The sequence below is a fragment of the Xiphophorus couchianus genome, chromosome 5 (assembly GCF_001444195.1).
Source record: "Xiphophorus couchianus chromosome 5, X_couchianus-1.0, whole genome shotgun sequence".
In the NCBI taxonomy this organism is placed as follows: domain Eukaryota; kingdom Metazoa; phylum Chordata; class Actinopteri; order Cyprinodontiformes; family Poeciliidae; genus Xiphophorus; species Xiphophorus couchianus.
Window position 1 is genome coordinate 12,052,682 of NC_040232.1, and position 19,003 is coordinate 12,071,684.

General features: G+C 36.1%; 1 protein-coding gene across 1 annotated transcript; it reads right to left on the reverse strand.

The window, feature by feature from the left end:
• Positions 1–327: 327 nt before the first annotated feature.
• nfam1 (NFAT activating protein with ITAM motif 1) lies at positions 328–5,033 on the reverse strand. The gene is made up of 6 exons (XM_028016362.1): positions 4,762–5,033; positions 2,940–3,200; positions 1,783–1,898; positions 967–1,095; positions 779–868; positions 328–678 (listed from the first exon to the last, which is right to left on the reverse strand). Exons 1-6 carry the CDS (start codon positions 4,853–4,855, stop codon positions 616–618), a joined length of 753 nt encoding a protein of 250 aa, XP_027872163.1. The 5' UTR covers positions 4,856–5,033; the 3' UTR covers positions 328–615.
• Between the last annotated feature and the right edge of the window lie 13,970 nt (positions 5,034–19,003).

Here is a 19,003-nt window from a genome sequence, read left to right on the forward strand (position 1 = left end):
TGTTAAATAAAGTTACTAGTATGTAACTGAAGATACCAATAAATATTTGTATCATACTGTGGGAGAAATGACTAGGTACTGCTGACATGCTCTGCATTTCTTCCTGACTGCTGGTCATGTTGGTTTATAGGCATTTTTAAATGTGACTGGCAGTGCCAATAGGAGTAACATATTGTCCATGTTGGCTTACTATATGTGCCAGTATATCAACAACACCCAAACTAAACCACTACAATACAAACAGTTGTGAATATCTGCTCATCATAGTAATCCCTGTGCATGAAATACTGTCACAACAACACAAAAACAACAACAGCAAATGAAACATCTGTTACTGATTCAGCAATATTTATTAAATCCAGCTATCATATGTATAACAATGTGACAGAAGCTCTAGGAATCTTCATTTAAATACAAGTTACTCTTAATACTTTTGTTTATTTATTATTTACACAGTTTCAATGAAATATCTGTTGCATAGTTTTTTTTTTAATCTTTTGCTTTTACTTTTCTTGAAATATCTCCTAACTTGTTCCTGCCAAATGTGACAGTGAAAAGCACTGATGTTTAACTCGGTGCTATGAAGCAAAATCAGTCAAACCCAGTTTATTTAACTCAAAAGTTCTCATAAACAGACTCAAAGATGCCTTCATCCTGGTATTCGGCAATTTGCTCCACCTATGGAGGACAGAGCAGGAGATGGAGAAGTTATGGGTTTTATGTTGACATTAAATATTTCACTATTGACATCAAACATTTTAGGTTTGCTAAAGAGTACCTTTTCTGGGGATTTTGTTCGCTTCTTGTCATTGTTGGCAGCTGAGTGATCCAGCACATCATAAATAGACCTGGGCCGAGGCTCCAGACTCTGTCCGAGTTCAAGAATGATTAACCAAAATAAACTCATAAAACCATGGCAGATGGAGAACAAAAAGAGATGAGTGGGGGAAAAAAATGGATGCTTACAGCATAGAACGAAGAAGACTGAGCTGCTGCCATGTCCATGTTGTCTTCCTCTTTTTCTGTCCCCTTCCTTTCTTCTGTGTTCTGCTTCTGTGTTCTGCTAGTGGCCAGAGATCCAGACTGTGTCTCTTTCTAGTTGGAAAGAAGTTTTTTGGTCATAGGCTAATATGAAACAGATGTAGAAGAAGTATCCCAATAAAATGTTTATTTTTTCTTATATGTTATATATGTTTATTTATATGTTTATTTGTATGTATGTGTCTGTATACATCCATGACTGTATGCAGCGTGCATGCACATAAATTTGGGTATATGTTTTTTAATAGTTACAGGTTAAAAACACCTTATACTTTATTTATTATCTATTTAGCATATAAAGTCAACATGAACGTTAACTTTAATCCCAATCCACTGTCGAATAGGGAACAAGTACAATTGATTGAAGTTGTTCTGTTTTGCGTGGGCTGCATGATGGTGCTATTATTAACACTGCTGCTTTGTGCTATGAACGGGCTGTGTTTATAGCCAAAATGGGGCTTATCTAAATAGAGTTTGCATGTTCTCCTATTACATGTGTGGGTTTTCTCGTGGGATTCAAAGTCAATTTTCCTCCAACTGTTCAAAAAGTTTGGATGTGTCTAAGTTAGATATGAGTGTGTGTCTGCGTGTGGGTGTGTACCTCCATGTTTTTTTTGACTGACACTGTACCTTTCTAAATGCAGGAAAATCTGCATTTTGTAACATCACAGTATGAGACAAAAAGCCACACTTTTATCTTGCAATGTGGGTTTCTTAATTTCTGCGCTGCACAAATCTTACCCAATGTCCTCTGAAGACATACACAGAGGCAAACACACTGAAGACCAGCAGCAATCCCGTGAAGATAGCCATCATGAAGACCTCTGTGTAGTCCGGCTTCTGCGGCTCCCTGTAGGCTTTAGATGGAAAACACACATGGTCAGTCTGTGCTGGAATGCAGCAACCCCTGGATGGCAGAGGCTGACTTATAGATTCCCCATCTGGTGGGAAGATATTTCTGATCAAAGAGCTTGTTGCTCCTGGTGTCACCAAGTTTTAACAGAAGGTATTTTTCAGTGTAGGATTTTGAAACTAGTTGTTTTCAAAAACAGAATGTGCTCAACACAATCAGGCTGAGAATCTGCCTTCTGGTTTCATGCAAACTGTGTACTCGCTTAAACCACGTCCGCATTTTCAGGATTAGAGTTGATTTAAATTGATTTAAAATCATTTAAAAACTGGTCATATGCTAGCTAACATTAGCTTGATCTTTTGATAAAGGTTTCTTTGGAAGATTGAGGATATAGGGAATGTGATGTGCTTAGAGATGAAAGTTGGGCAATAAATCCAGTTGATGTTTTAACTTTGAAATGAAATTTATGAAATGAAATGAAATGAAATTTATTCGAACATGATACAAATATAAAAATATATAAATAACTTTAAGAAACAATTCTGCCACTGTTTGGCTACTATTGCTCAGCTGCTGAATAATTATTTACAGCTGCATACCCAGCATGTGCATCTGCATGTTGCGTCTTCTATGACTGTCCCTATCTATCTGGTGTACTGGCAGGCTGGTAGCTTTGATAATCAAAAAAGAAGAGAAAGAAAATTTTATTTCACTATATATTTTAAATATACACTTGCTAAATGACAATGTGTTGCTAGTTACTTGTTTCTTCTTCTTGAAACGTAGATGGAAGTTGAAACTATGATACAGTAGTATAGTCAATGGATGTATGTTTATGTGTAAAAGGAAAACAAAGGCTACATTTACATTGGTTTGTAACTTGAACCCTTCTGTGCTTGTTTCACAAACATTTGTAATACAAGTTTCACTAACATCGTATTTGCTGGAGTCCCATTCAGAGGAACTTTTTTTTACAAAATCAAACATCTTGTAGATATGTGGATGAGAGGAACTCTATGCACCCTGATGTCTTTTTAATGCTTACCTGTCACCCGAAGAAACCACTTCACCTCAGCCGAATTAGATTTGCAACTGTACAATCCTGAACTGCTCAGGTTTTTCAGATGCAGCCGTAGGTCTTCATCCCCTATTGTAGGGTTGATCATAGTTTCCTTTATCTGATGTTCAGATGGGTCGTAGCATCTCAAATATTCTGAAGTTTGGTTGGTCGTTTTATGGATGATGACATCAATTATGAGATCTTCGCCGGAGAAGGCCACAAACACAACATCGTTCAGTTTTATCTCTGCAATTTAGACACAAAAGAAGTTCATATTCTTGCTAAATAATGAGATAGGAGACGAATAAGATTCTGATCAATTAGCTGGCAATTTCTAAATACTTCATGGTAAACATGTCATGCCATCTGAACATTCTCACATTTGGTCAAGTTACAATCTCAACTTTCAATGCATTTTATTGGGATTTTACATGACAAAGCAACACAAAGTAGCATTTTGATGCAGCAGAAAATAATGCATAGTTTCCTAGACAATTCATATCAGTGGTTGGTAGAACCAAGTTCAATTTCAAAACCACTGCATATTTCTGAGTTATGTCTCAAATAGTCTAGCAAATCTTGAGAATGAAAGTTTTGTCCATTTTATTTAACAAAAAACCCTGAATCTCAGTCAGATTTATGGACAGAGAGAGTCTGTAAATTAAATTTTCAAGTCTTTCTAGGATCACCCTGTATTTAACTCTATTATCAGTAACAAAGTTCCTTGCGCCTGCTGAAGAAAATCACCCCCATGGCATGGTGCTGCTACCACCATGCTAAGCTGGTGGAATGCTGTGTTCATGGTGATGTGGGGAAACTTAAGTTTTACATTTCCTCTGACCAGAGAGAAGCAAATTTGGATGGACTGAGGTAAACTGCATGCAGCATGCCTGTATTTATGGAGTGTACAACTAATAGTTGTCATGTCAGCAGATCATGACATGGATCTCTGCAGCTCCTCCAGAGTTATCAAAAGCTTTTTGGCTTCTTTCCTGATTAGTATTCCCTTTGCACCTCCTGTCAGTTTAAATATGTCACTTGGATATGTTGGTAGGTTTGCATTAGGACAACACTCCTTCCACTTGTGGATAATCAGTGTGCCATAAGCTGTTTACTGTTTGTGACATTGGTTTATAACTCAGCTTTAAACTCTACTACTTTCTCCCTCACTTGTCTGCTGTGTTCCTTGGTATTCACTGAGGTTTGTTGACTAATATCATCTAACAAACTTCTGAGACCTTCACACAACAGAATAGATTTATATATCAAGTATTAATACTTAGATTAAATTACGCAGAAGTGGAAAGTATTTACTTAGAGAAACAACTAGTTGCATTCAGTTTTTTTAGTATTATCATAGTAAAGAGAGCTGAATCAAAATGTCTGCTAAGCTTCTCATTTTTACTTTGAAATAATGTTTAAAATTACAAATAGCTTTCCTTCTTTTTTTATTTATTTAGCACTTTTATGTTGTTTTATCAAGTCAAATTCCAAAAACGTTGCCTGGAGTTTGTGGTTGACAAAATATTTATTTAAAAATATTTATAAGAAACTGTAAATGGCACCAGACAAGAATTACTTCATCATATTAAATATAGGATTTAATTTTAAAAGATTCTGGCCCATGAAACAATTTTTTAAACATTTTTATGACATTTACAAACCTTAGAAGAAAGTTAAAAATAAGTAATTGTGACTAATGTGATGCTAATCAAATACATATTCGACGAGGAAGACGTCACCCATGACTTCTGTAGCGATCTGAATCGGCCTATGCAATATTGAGAAAGCATTTGTACAGCCTTACCTATTCCATTCATTCCTTTACACACAGAAGGGAAGGAAAATAGAAATATCCAAGCCAAAGTAAGGAAAAGATGCCAGAAGTATTGAGCTGCCATGTCAGGGAAGTTATCAGCTGTCTGGATGGGTTTACGCCAAATGTCTTCTCTCTCTTTGTCTTGGTGAATAAACAGCAGCGGGTTTCCTGACAGCAACAAAACCACTAGTTCCTCAAAAGAATGTTTCAATTTTAAGGAACCTGCTTCAACTGGATATTAAAGGGCCAGAACACAAACGTAATGAGACCTTCCATCTCTGACAGCTTACATTAAACACAAAGGCCTGATTCCTGACGTGACCTGCTCTGAGTTGTGGTGAAAAAGACGAGTTTCTGGCCGCTGCATTTCAGTCAGTTTCTAGCGGTGAGTTGCAGTGTTGGCTTTCTACCACAGTGAGACAGTGTTGGAGGAATAACGGGGTGAGTAGGCTCATGTGGTAGGGGCTTCTGTGTGTGTGAGGTTGCAATTTTACTTGTGTTAATATGAACCAGGTTCTTTCAATGCTGTAGTTTCTGATGAGGTTTTGGGACGTTGGAAAAATAAACAGCAGCAGCTTTCGTGTCCACGTTCCTTTGGTGGTCTTGTTTTTCATCTGACCTCACTCCTCCTCTTTCTCCCCTCTGCTTGACTTTTGCACCACATTTTTCTCTGGGGGCACTAACGGGCCAACTCTGACCTCACCTCTGCTGCAGCATGAAAACAGACACATGAGCTGGAAAAACATCTGGATGCCAGGAAAACATTTTGTTTTTTAAATTACACATTTAATGCAATTGATCCTCTCCTCTGATTCTTTTCTCTCCCCCTTTTAGGGAAATAAATTAAGCAGATGGATTCATAAAAAAATGCAGTTGAATAAAAATATTTGCTGCACTTAAAAAAATCAACTTAAAATGGTGATACCATGAACGTGTACATACCACAGTCAAAAGATAGTGTTTTTGTCAAGCAAAAGAATCATTGGAAAATATTTTTTGGCTTTAATGTGACCTATCTGGGAAAGTTTAAATTAAAAACAAACAACACTGTTACAAATGAAATAAGAATAAAAAGCTGAGATAATCTGGTAACATAAGTGTGCACACCTTTATACTAATATATTAACAAACTTTTTATTCAATTTCAACATTCAGGTTACATCCTGGATCTTGACTTGTATCTATTTGCTCTCTGTAAATGATTTTTAAATGTGCTTGTGGATTTTATTAAGCAGATTTGCTGGTCTTTTTGCACATTGAGCATGTGTAACTGCACACTCTCAAGACAAAGACTATAAGACTTTACCTCTCTTACAGTCTCAGTCACAGCATAGTAAAAATTCACTGCATATGTGCAGCATTAACAAAGCCTATCCTTGATTCACTCATTTAAAATTGTGCAAGTGCAAGAATCTAGTTTTACAAGAAACAGAGACCTGGAGCAAATGTAGGAGGCTGTGTAGAGCCATTGTACAGCTGGATTTTGAGGTGAATTGGCTGAGACTTCCTCAACCAGGAAGAATGAAGATCTCTTAAATGTTGTCCTCTTTTTTGAAAACTAAAATGTTTTTGAAAAAAAAAACCTCACAGTAAAATGATAGACTTTCAATATTTTGTTATTACTTTTCTATGATTGAGTTGCAGCAGATTGCTTCTCTAAGGCCCCTGTTGATGTATTTTGTGCGTAGCTTTATGTCAACAAACACCTGTGTGCCCCAGACCATCAAACTGCTAATACATTTTTGCAAAGACAGTTTTATGATTAAAAGCTTATACCTGCAACTTCCTGTCTCAAACCCTATGTAAGCACTAAGGCCATATTGTGTTTATGTATACAACTTCTTTTTATTTTATTTTTTTGCTAAAAGATGACATATTTGAACTTCTTGTATGTTTTTGTACATCTTGGTTAAATTTGACTCAGTTTATTATCTAGTAAAGACTCAATCAACTTTTGACAGTCTCATACACAGAAAGCACACAAAAGAAACTTTGTATTTTTTAACATTGCTATATCCCTAAAGGGACATTGAATAAAGATAATAAAAGAATGCATTTTTTCATGCATACCAGATGTTATCTGGTACGCACAAGATCTGGTAAACATCGGATACTATCTGGGGCACACAAGAAATTAGCTTTTTTATTTACTCACTTATTTAATGTCCCTTAAGGGGCTCCACCTATTTTTGTGTAACCTTTCTTTAACAGTAAATAAAAGGTCTAAATCCGTCAGCCTGCAGCTGAGTGATATTTATAGTTTAAATTTAGATTAGTTTAGATGCCCAGGTCCCTCTTGCAAATGAGATCTGGATCTGGAGTTTATTATATAAAAAATGCTACTATTTTCCTTATGTCTAATACAACAGCAATTATATTAAATTAAGTTGATCCCAGCTTTGGAGAACATATTGTCAGCAGCCCATGTTTAAAGTAAATCAGACATTACTGAAAAGAAACTGTGCTCTACTATATTAGTACAGAAATTTCATCACTTTGTACAGCAAAATTACTTCAACTCCTCTTACGTCAACTGCAACTGATGAATACAGGGAGAGAAGAATGTGAGGCAAATCATAAAAATGGGGATCTGTAACACATCTGGCAGCAGCTGTATAGCAGAGTGTGTGTGTGTGTGTGTGTGTGTGTGTGTGTGTGTGTGTGTGTGTGTGTGTGTGTGTGTGTGTGTGTGTGTGTGTGTGTGTGTGTGAGAGAAAGAGGAAGAGTCAGAGGTGGGCGTGTGCTGAGGTCTAAAGATACCACAGCTCTCAAAGCCACTACACTTACAGAAGTACTTCAAGGTGTACTCAGATAAACAAAACTGTCCTCATAACACCTCTGTGGGCCAAGGGAGAAAAGACGAGAGCATCAGAGTGGATCACAGGCGGATTACTGACAGAGAGGAGAGAAAGTCTTACAGTCTCATCATCATTGCTTACAACTGTGAGTATTCCATAATTTTTTCCAGAACAGCTTCCAGCTTCTCCCCCCCTGATTCTTACGTAAGTTTATAAAAAGCTTCAAATTTCACAGCCACAAACCTTAACCACCGCAGCGGAAGATAACTTCTTTTGTCGCTGTTTTTCCCTGTGCGTTTCAAATTAGTATTATTTAACAGCAAAATAATGAGTCGCCGGTTAATTATTGTCTTTGATGGAACCAGAGTGTGCTGTGGATAGAAGCTGTTTGATTTTAGCTTTTAGTTGTCGTCCTGCTCGGTCGCCTGCCTGTAACCTGTTTCTTGTTTTTCCACTGTCAAACATGGAATTTAAAAAGATTAGAGCAGAACAGACAGACTAAATATTTATAAAATATGAGTCATAAAGTCACAAAGTCTAATTCAAGTGATTGGAGACAGACAAATATGTTGATTCAACTTGATCAAAGCCAAGTCCCACAAGTATCTTTGGTGTTTCATTCAGTTTGTTCCTCAGTAAGTTTTCTTCCTCTGTCTTATGGAGCAGCTTTTAGCTTTAAGTTTAATAAAGTACAAAAAACCTTGCAAAAGTTTTCATTTCACTTGATTTTTTTTCTTTTTCTTTTTTTTCTTTTGCAATTTACCACAATAAAACCACAGACATTTGAGATATTATGTATCTTTTTAATAGATATTGAGATATTGCAGTGTAGCTATCTGGAGGAAAAAGTATACATGCTGTTGATGTGTTTTATGTCTGGACTTTGATTAGGTCACACATTAATGTGTTTGATTGTTTCCTTTAACTGTGATCAGTTCTCTGTTCCTTTTGAAGAAAAGCAACCCCACACCATGACTCGTCCACCCTGACATACCATTCTAGTTTTCTGTCATGCATAGTGTATTACACAGTGACAGATGTAGAAAACTTTACATGGATATGCAAAGAAGTGTCAAGAGATCTGGGCAGAGTGGCAGTGCTGTCTTATGAGGTTTCTGTTTCATCATGGCCTTGTTGAGAAATGTTTTGAGTGGCTGTCAAAAATAAAAATTCTCTTTATTGTATTCTGCTTTTTAATAACTTATTTTAATTCTAAAAGTCTCCTTTTACAGAGTATAGGTGTATTTGTCATTGCCATGCTTTTGCACTCACTCTATGCTGTCATGGCATTCACATATTGCTTGCAGAGGTAGTTACTGATTTGGAAAAAAATATATTTAGGAGTAGTTTTACTACACAGTACTTTTTACCTTTATTTGACTAATATTTCTGGATTTTCTCACTGTCATGGGTGATTTCACTCAATGAAGAAAATCATGTTTTAACAACAAATGCACCACACTCAGATTTATGTTAAAGTGAGACCTCTTTTTTATACACAAGCTTTGTTGTTTTAATGATACTTTCTATCTGTTGTGCCTGTTGTGCTTTGATATTGATCCTGCATCAGTATTGGTAAAACTTAAACTTTTTCACTAGTATTCTCTGACAAACCATTGAGGCCTGGGCAAATACACACTCCACACTTTTCAGATTTTTGTGAATAATAAACTTGACAACCATTCATCATTGCCCTTCTACTTTAAAATTATGTGCTATTTTGTGTCTTGTTTTTCACATTTTGTCCAAATATATTACAGCTGCTTTTGGTTGAAACAGAACAAAATCTGGAAATGTTTAAGGGCGCATGATTACTTTTACAAGGCTCTGTAGTTTCATGTCTGCACTTTGAGAATTTTAACACCACCATCACGTTGAAATTGGTTACATTGTAAAACACAATTTAAATGAGGAAAATTGTTACTTTTTCTTGGACCAAGGTGACTTCTGCTTAACATCAGTTCCACATTTTGGATCCTCATCAAGCCTGATGCGAAAATGCCAAACACACTCGTCAGCCAAATTTAACAGCAATGAGGCTGCCAAATAGAAAAAACAAACAAAGTACATCCCAGAAACTTTTTAATCTTAACTTGGTGAATAATTCAGATTGGGTTGCAGGTGTGACTCTTGTCCCAAATGTTAGGCTGCCAAAGAAAAACAATGACACAAAATATTTGGGTCACAAGGAATGATTTTTGTCTAATTTCAATCGGCAAGACAAATTATCTGAAAAAGAAATTACCTCATAATTTATTTTGCAAACTAACAACTGAATTTGGAAATCCAAACTCAGTGGTTAAAAGTATGAACGCAAAACATAAATAGTTTGTGCGATTTAGTTTGTATTTAAAACTATTACTTTAATTGGAGAAACTTGTTCACCAGTTTGAGCCAAAATCATAAACATATGAAAATAACATTATTAAATAATACATTTTATCGTCTCATCAATTACTTTTTCCTCCTGTGGAAAATATTCAGTGAAGTCTATTCATCTCTCTTACCTAACACATTAGATCATATATTTTGGACAAATGTTAGTACTGCATGTTTGAATTGCAATAATTACCAACCATCGCTTAGGGTGGACCATGCCTCGGTGGTGAACTAGCAGGCTTGTAAATGAATGCTAATGCTGGCACATATGACTTGAGATGATTGAAATCTGATTCTGCAAACTAACTCAGTAAATGAAGTCAGGCATTTGTAGTTAAGATTACATCAGTAGCTTTTTATGATATGCTGGATGTCTGAAAGTGGAAAAAGCGGAATACAATAAAAGGAGATTAACATCGAGTTGCTTCAGTCTTGAAGGTGAAAGTTAGAAGAATCTTCCTTATTTAGATGGGAGAGTACACCGGCACACTATAGATGTAAGGCATACCAGGCTACACATCCCGTTGTCTGATTTTCCATTTGAATCAAGGTAAAATATTTCTTTATTTTAGTTCTTTAAAAGGCTGCGTGAGATATTTTATTCCCCCATGCATGTCAATACTTAATAGAACTGCTTGAGTCTCATGCCTGACAGCTCTATGATTTTATAATTGTTTTCTCTATTGTGTTTTATTGCCTCATCCAAAAAAAAAAAACCCTAAAAGATTATAGTTTCTTTTCAGCAAAAGGCCACATAAAGCTTTGTTCTTCTCTTCGTATCCTTCTTTTCAAAGGACAGCATCTGACTCCTGGTCATGGCCCCTTTCTCTGTGTTGATGGTGTTGACGTTGGTTGCCACAGCAACAGAGGCCCGAGCAGGCAGTGAGGAGAATGAGTTGGATTACGGGTACTGGAACTACAGAGAAGGAGGTATAAATTTATGACTTTCAGAGTCCATAAATCACAGAGCAGCTAAATGAAATGCAGCAAAGTGTCCAGATGAGCTCTTTGATATATTCAGACACGTCGTCTGAATGGAAACCTGATGGTGTCCTGCTCTGGTTTCAGCTGACAGTGTTAACGTGGCCTCCGTGCGCAGTGTGACCAGAGTTTTGGACGCCTGGGGGAAACACATATTCAGGGAGATAAAGACTTTACTGCACTCTCAGCCCAGCACTCTGCTCCCGGACTACTCCAGGTAAATTTTAAAACAGGGGCGCCTCAAGAAAGTTTGTGACAGGGTGGCCTGATGTGGGTCCCAGAAACACTGAACTTAAAATTCAGGAGGTTAAATTGCTTTGAACATATTTCAGGCTGATTGAAAAATACTGTCATACTGTGCCTTGCAACATTATTCATAACTTTTGAAAATATTTATATTTTGTCACTTTACATTCACAAAGTTTATGGCATTTTTTATTCTATTTTTTATGATAAACCAAAACAAAGTAGCATATGTTTTTTCTGTACAGTGTGGTGTGAACTTGTATTCAGCCACATGAATCAATGCTGTATAGAAACACGTTCCACTGTGGCTGTATCTAGATATTTTGGCTATTAACACATTCTAAATAGTTCAAACTCAATCTGACCATTTGTGAAAATTTATTCAGAAGTCATTGCACAAATTCTGGACTTGGTCTGAACATGTATATTCTTTGATACAAATCTTTGCACTGTAGCTGTGGTTGTATGTTTAGGGCTGCCATCTTGCTAGAAGCTAAACTTTGGTCCTAGGTTCATGTCTTTTGTGGTCTAAAATGTTTTCTCCCAGAATTTCTCTGAATTTAGCTCAATCCATTTTCAAATAACCTCTGACCAGCCTCCTTTTTCTCATGATGGTGCCACCACCCTGTTTTACAATTAGAGAGGACATAATGTCACAAGGTTACACATCAGGCAAGCGAAGGGGAAGATTCAGAAATAAATAGAGCTTATAAATGTCATTTACATAAAAATATTATATTAGATCCTATTTAAACACTGTCTGGAGCTGCACCAAATTAAACTCCCTGTCCTATTTCCAATTTTTACTCTTTGACTATGTAAGTATCTCACTCTCTAATGTGTAGTAGAGTACCAAACTCTATTGCACATTAATGTGTCAGCCTGTATTGTCACCATTTGGAGCAACTGAGCACCCAAGCTGTTGCTGTAAGAAAATGGTTTCATTTTCTTACAGCAACAGCAGTTCCAAATGTTTACTCAGTGTTGTTTAAAGGAAGTGATGCAACGCAGCAGTAAAGCTGCCTCAAGCTCAGAACCTTTTAAAATATGTTACTTGGATAAAATTTTAAATTAACAGATATTTTCCCAAGAAATAAACAAAAGCAGGCCTCATTTTTAAATATTTAAGATGTTATTTGAGGCCAAATTTAGAAGAACTGTTTAAAACAAAAACTCTTTTGATGGCACAGGGACACAGTGTCAATATTACGTAAAAACAGCACTGCATTTTTTGGTATTAACTCCCACCTGATCTTTTCAAGTTCTTTAATATATTTTATTTTTGTAATGAAACAGCTCAAATTAGGAGATGTTTTTAAAGTAGAATTAAAAGAATTCATAGGAAACATAGGTGGAAACATAGGTTCCACAATTTGTTGTGGAACCTATTTCCACCTATGTTTCCGACCTATGTTTCCAATGTTTCCATGGATCCACATGTTTTTGTTTTCCTGAAGCTTTTCCAAAATAATCATTTTGTGATTTTCTCTGAACTTTAGCTACTTTTACCTCAAAGTCAATCCAACACCTGACTGTTTTCAAATGAACATTTTAATTTTTTTAAAAAAAAATTCTAACTCTTTTTTTAATCATTCAGATGTAAGATACTCCTGAATTTATTGGCTGACTTTGAGATTAAAATAGAAAATAAACAAATATATATATATATATATATATATATATATATATATATATATATATATATGAAAAGCGCTCACATAAACATGCAAGTTGAAGTTAATGGGGTTTTTTTAGGCCATGGTTAGGAAGGTGCTTTATGTGTGACGCTGCACCTCCGCTGCTCTTCCTGCAGGGTGCGCCCTCTGTCCGAGTCTCTTAACGACCTCTTTAGGGAAGTCTCCCTGCTGCGCCATCGCATCGCTGAACTCTCTCATCGCCTAGCAACGCTGGAGCCCTACCTCCGTCGCCACGGTTACCGCGGGGATGACATGGCGGAGGCGGGAGGCGGCAAAAGGGCTCAGATTCTTCATGGGGAGGCCACCACGCTCGCCCAGTACACCCCTCAGAGCAGAATGATTGCGAGGGGGGACGGAGTGGTGAGGAGGAAGCGGGTGAGGGTGGTCAGGAACAGAGGTGCTGGTTCAGAGTGAGGGACAGAAGACTGGACCGAGGGAAGAAAGTTTTATATAATGAACTGTGGAGGGTTTGTATGTGAAAGTATGTGTAACACACTCAAATGCAATCCTGAGATTATGAGTTGCCATTGCTTGACTCAACAAACTCTGTAAAACTCAATAATACGCTGTTTGTTTTAGTATGCTGTATTCCAACAAGTTCCAGTGGCAGGGAATGTAATTTCACAGCTCCTTTATTCACAAATGTGATGAAAACAAACATTTAATTTTCCTACGTTCAGGGACGTTCAGGATATTTGATAACTAAAATACCCAAAGATCAATAAGCTACAGTTGAAAGACTGATGAATTTTCTTGCTTTTACTGTTATCATCAATATTATTCTGAGTGGTTCAAATCTCTAATATCTGCTCGAAGCATGTCTGTCTTTGTTTCTTTTAAAAAACTTTTGAGAATTTGTTGTCTTGTTTTACATTTTTGTATTTTAAAAATTAAACCAATGAAATGAATGTAAGAATGGATATAATCAAATAGCTTCTGTCCTGTTTGTTTCACTTAGAAACAAATATATAGTGAAAAGTAGAATTCGGTTGCAGTTTCCTCTTAAATAATTTTGTAAATAAACTCAATGTATTCATTTTATGTTCACTTGTAGTTTTTCTGCAAATAAAAATGGTGGAATAATTCATCTAATCAAAATGGTCTTAATCTGTTTGCACTATTTCCAGAAGAGCTGGTGTCTTCCGACGATGGAGTGCAAAGAAAAATCATTGCCAGCACTACAAACCTGTTATTATTTTGTCAACTATAAACATAGGAGTGTATTAGACTTGCTTCATGTTATATGTTAATTATATTTTGGTGATTTTTAACCCTTTAGAGTCAGGATGTTAATTAAGTTCTACAGTTTTGAATTAAAAACAAAAACGCAGTTTTCATAAAATACAGTTGATACTTTTGGTAATTCTAGCTGAACTAAAACAAGAGAACAGTCTAATTTAACCTCAGATGGTGAGGAAAAAAGTGTGTGTCTTTTCATTCATTCAGTGAATGTAAGCTCTGGGTTTTAACTATATATCTGCAGGAGAAATTGTTTATTAGAAATAGGTCCTTAGCGACATTGATTTTAGTCCATCATTTGCAGTCTGGAAGGCCTAAATAAAAAATGTCAGCATCTTTAAACATGTTGTAAAATATCATATATTTATATTCTTCCAATTTAAGCAACTCAATTTTCACTTCTGTCTGAAATTTTAATATCAAGCATTAGTTAACCTCTGAAACTTTACTGTAAGTTAATCCCTCAAAGACCAGCATGCTTACATTCATTTTTAAATTTTTTTAATTTATTTTTTTTATCTCTAACCTCTATTTTTTTCTCCTTTTGCCTCCAGCTTTCTCAGAAACCCCAGGTCCCAAAGGGGGCTGTGAACCTCAGTTTGAAAATCACTGGTCTAATGAAAAACCCAATCTATTTGTGATATTAAAATGTTTTCATATATGTAATAACATTACTACTTGTTTTGTCCCATTTTTTCTAAAATGTTACAATGTGCTTTTACATTATGCACTTTGAGGGTCAGTAAGGGCAGATGATACACAGCAGAGAGATAATCTATCAACTGGCATCTCTCATTAAATTGATAGTAAATGTTCCCCTTCTCAACACAATTTCCTTAAAGGATAAGGTGACATTTTTTTCACACATCATGGAACAGGTGATGAAATGGTCCTCAGGGAATGAGCTGATATAAATCTTCAGTCGTCTGATTGAATCAAGTCACGGATTCCTTTTTAGGATTGAAGTGCTTTCAGATCTGGCTTCTTCTTGACCCCCCTTCTTTTTTTTTTTTTTTTTTTAAAGAAGTAAAAGATATATAATAAACAAACAAGAGGTGGAAATGTTATAAAATAAAAAGGAGCCATTATTGGTAATTCATATAATTTAGAATAGCAACTTTAGGTTGAAAATTGGTGCATTAGTATGGAAGGTCAAAAGTGCCACAATTCAGTATCACAAATGAAACATATTATTTTTAAGTTGTGTAATTATATACAGTACAGACCAAAAGTTTGGACACACCTTTCTAATTCAATGGGTTTTCTTTATTTTCATGACTATTTATAAGGCAAGAAATCCCACTTATTAACCTGACAGGGCACACCTATGAAGTGAAAACCATTTCAGGTGACTACCTCTTGAAGCTCATCAAGAAAATGCAGAGTGTGTGCAAAGCAGTAATCACAGCAAAAGGTTGCTACTTTGAAGAAACTAGAATATAAGGGGTATTTTCAGTTGTTTTACACTTTTTTGTTTAGTGCATATTTCCACATGTGTTATTCATAGTTTTGATGCCTTCAGTGTGAATATACAATGTCAATAGTCATGAAAATAAAGGAAACTCATTGAATTAAAAGGTGTGTCCAAACTTTTGGTCTGTACTGTATATATATATTTATATATATATATATATATATAAACAAGAAATACAGTTATCAAAATGTTTCACACCTCCAGCAGATTAGATATAAAACCAGAAAGTTGTTTTTTATAAGGGAATGAAAGGGATCTCTCAAACAAAATAACAAAAACTCAGCATAAAATCAGATACTGGGGTTAAAGATAAAAAAATAAAAATTATTTAGACCCTTATTACGTATATCCCTTTCAATTACCAATGGATACATCTTTTTCATTGGATTCAAGTCGGGGCTCTGCCTGGGCCACATTAGTGTTATTATTACTTCTAGTCAGAAAAAATATGATAAAGCATATAATAAATTCAATAGATGACTTTAAGCAAACGCCTATCAGGGTTATGAATAAGTTGGGTTTGACTGTAAATATTTCATTATATGTGTTATAAATTAAATGCGTCAATGAAAAAAAAAATAGTGATAGGAAAATTAGGGATAAAAAATGCAATTTTTAAAAATTATTTAATGATGATAATTTAATCAGCCTCGCATGTTATTTAATGAGCTTGGCCACACTACTCTGATTAGCAAGGTTAGCCAATCAGATGCTCCAATAGGCTTATTAAACCATACTGATCATTTAAAAATGTTCACTGCTACATAGCAGCAATATAATTATAAAGAAAAATAATATAATAATGTAAGAAACATTTTAAAAAATGTAAATAATTCCTTGTTGAAATATTGAATCAAGAATAGAATTGAATATTGACCATCACCACCTGACTTGTGACGTCAGAACATAAAGAGATACATTGATTGCAAAAGCAGAGTACATGTTTTTATTAATTTAACTTAAGTTAATGCAGAAAAAAAACCTTTAGTATAGCATATGAGTATCAGTAATATAAATTGGATGTTTAACAAAGAGTGACAGTGCAAGTGCTATGCAGTGTAAAACACACCCAAAAAAGCTGAAACATACCGAAAGCAAAGCCAAACACCTGTCTGAGGAGCAGCTAGGTTTAAGTAGACTGGGAACACTGGGCTCAGGTGTTCCCAGTTAGTAGCTGATTCAAGACTACTCCCACTTCAGTTGAGAAACAGGCAAACGTAAAGACAGGGAAAAGCAATTGTCAGATGACATATTTATTTATTTAAAATGTTATTTCATTAAAGACTTGTATACATGATTATTGAATAATTCAGATGATTAAATTGTGGCACTTTTGCCCTGATTATACCAACAATTTAACAGATGGCCAAATAGTTCCAACTAGCTTGGCCTTTGTGAAATTCTTATGAGACCTTTGACCTCTCACTCTTATCCGTCCAGGCTTAAATCCCAGCCCGGCTCCACAATCCGATAATATTGTTTCTGCCACAGGGTGTCAGCCCTCACCTGCTGCTGTGCTCAGATCTGACAGTAAGTCCTCATCATCAAAAAGGATGAGGACTTACTGTCAAAGTCAGCAGTGACCCTGCTGGGGCGTTATCTTCGAACATAATTTTAATATTCTCTTTCTTTACGGCGATACTGTGTGCTTCTGTGTGCAAGTTTGCGGGCAGAGGCGTTGAAGTTTACACTTTCATTAAAACTTTGCTAAATGTTTCTACAGCAACAAGCTGCTCTCCTGCAGACTGACAGCCTCTCCGCTGTGTGGCCTGGTCCTCAACCTTCTTCCTTTGCTGTTTCAGCTTCTTCTTTCATACTGTAAGCTGTATATCCCACCCACCCTCCTCCAGACCCTCCTCTACTTACTCACTCCTTCCTCCATGCTGCTTGGTGTGGGCGTTAAGCTCAGGCTGTTCTTTCCATTTCGGTACTGTATTGTCAATGCATTGTTGCATCCGATCCAGTGAGGATGCTGCGGGAATACTGTATAACTCTCTCTCGCTGCCTGTCTCTCTTTCTTCATCCCTCCTCCCTCCCATCCCTGGGAAAAAGAGCCAGTTGCTAGGTAACACTTAATTGTCAAGAAGTAGTTACATGTGTTTCCCTGCATCCTGAGGTTGTTGGGATTCGCGTAGGAGCTGAACAAGTGAGCAAAATAAACAGTTTTCCTTCCATCCTTTGAGAAGAAGATGAAAGTTTCGAAACAGATCAGAGGACTTGCTTTTCTCCAGCACCCCACCTTGTTCTATGTCACCACCCAGGACTGCAGATGTTAAGGAGTCTCCCACCCAATCTCTGTGCAAGGCATTGGTACTTTTTATCCAACCTGCCAGTTTCTTTAAATAACTCCTGTTGCTGGACAAGACTTTCACAGTGAAGGGTGAGTCTGATGAGTGAGCGAGGTTTGGGAGCTTTGATCTGTGCTTTTCAGCTCAGTTTGCATCACTTTCCTTCTCCCTCAACAGATCGACTAGCTCGCTCTGTCTTTTTTTTTCCTCAGGTGTTTTTACCCAAACCCTCTTGTCCGTTGACGGAGAGTCTTCCAAGAAGAGAGTCCAGGTTAGTGTAGCAGAAAGAGGGAAGCAAATGAAACATAAAAGAGCAATCGATAACAGCTACTGTTTCTAATCACAGATAATGAAAATTTAACTTAAACCCTTTTATCTCATTCAATAGAAATTTAAACAAACAATTGAGTTTTTGCAAAGTAATTGAAGACATTCTTTTTTTCTACTCGTTATCTTTTTAATTTGTTTATTGAAATAAATATTAGATACCAATTTGCAGTAAAAATCTACGGCAAATTAGTTACAAATTATAAATAAATCGGTTTTTAAACATTTAAAGTGACCAATGTCTTACAAAATAGTCAATCTGAATCACTGTATGAGATGTATCTTAGTGTTTATAAAGCAGCTGATTTTAAAGCTTTACATTTGAATTCTTTCTGACTGTTCAGACCTGATAGTGGCAGCCACATGTTCCATCGATTTACCAGGTTTAGTTGAGAGTACAGACGTTCAGAGGTTATAATGAAACATAGTTGAAGGCTCAAAAATGAGTCACTTAGAAAACATAACATTTCCCACTGTCTAAACACATGGAACCACAATCATCACATGCACTCTGGAGTGGTTCTGGAAAATCCTATTAATAAACCCTGGACCTCAATGTCTTTCAAATACAATGGCAACTCAATCACACAAAGAAACCCCAAATGAAATCCTGAAGTGGTGCAGCTCCCGAGTGAGACAGAGTTGAGGAAGAGAAAGACGTTTGCTTTCCTGGGCCAAGGCCAAATGTCTGACTTATCAACAATCATATTATAGTCATATTACCCACACAAGGTTTTAATGGAATTAGTGAATATTTCATTAATGGCAAATGCTTCTATCCAGTTTATCTCTTGTTTTGAG

Coding starts and splice junctions, on each gene's coding strand:
- nfam1 (XM_028016362.1), bottom strand. CDS start 4,855: ATGGCAGCTCAATACTTCTGGCATCTTTTCCTTACTTTGGCTTGGATA. Junction 3,201..4,761: donor TAAAGGAATGAATGGAATAG/GTAAGGCTGTAC, acceptor TCTAAATTGCAG/AGATAAAACTGAACGATGTT. Junction 1,899..2,939: donor GTGGTTTCTTCGGGTGACAG/GTAAGCATTAAA, acceptor TTCCATCTAAAG/CCTACAGGGAGCCGCAGAAG.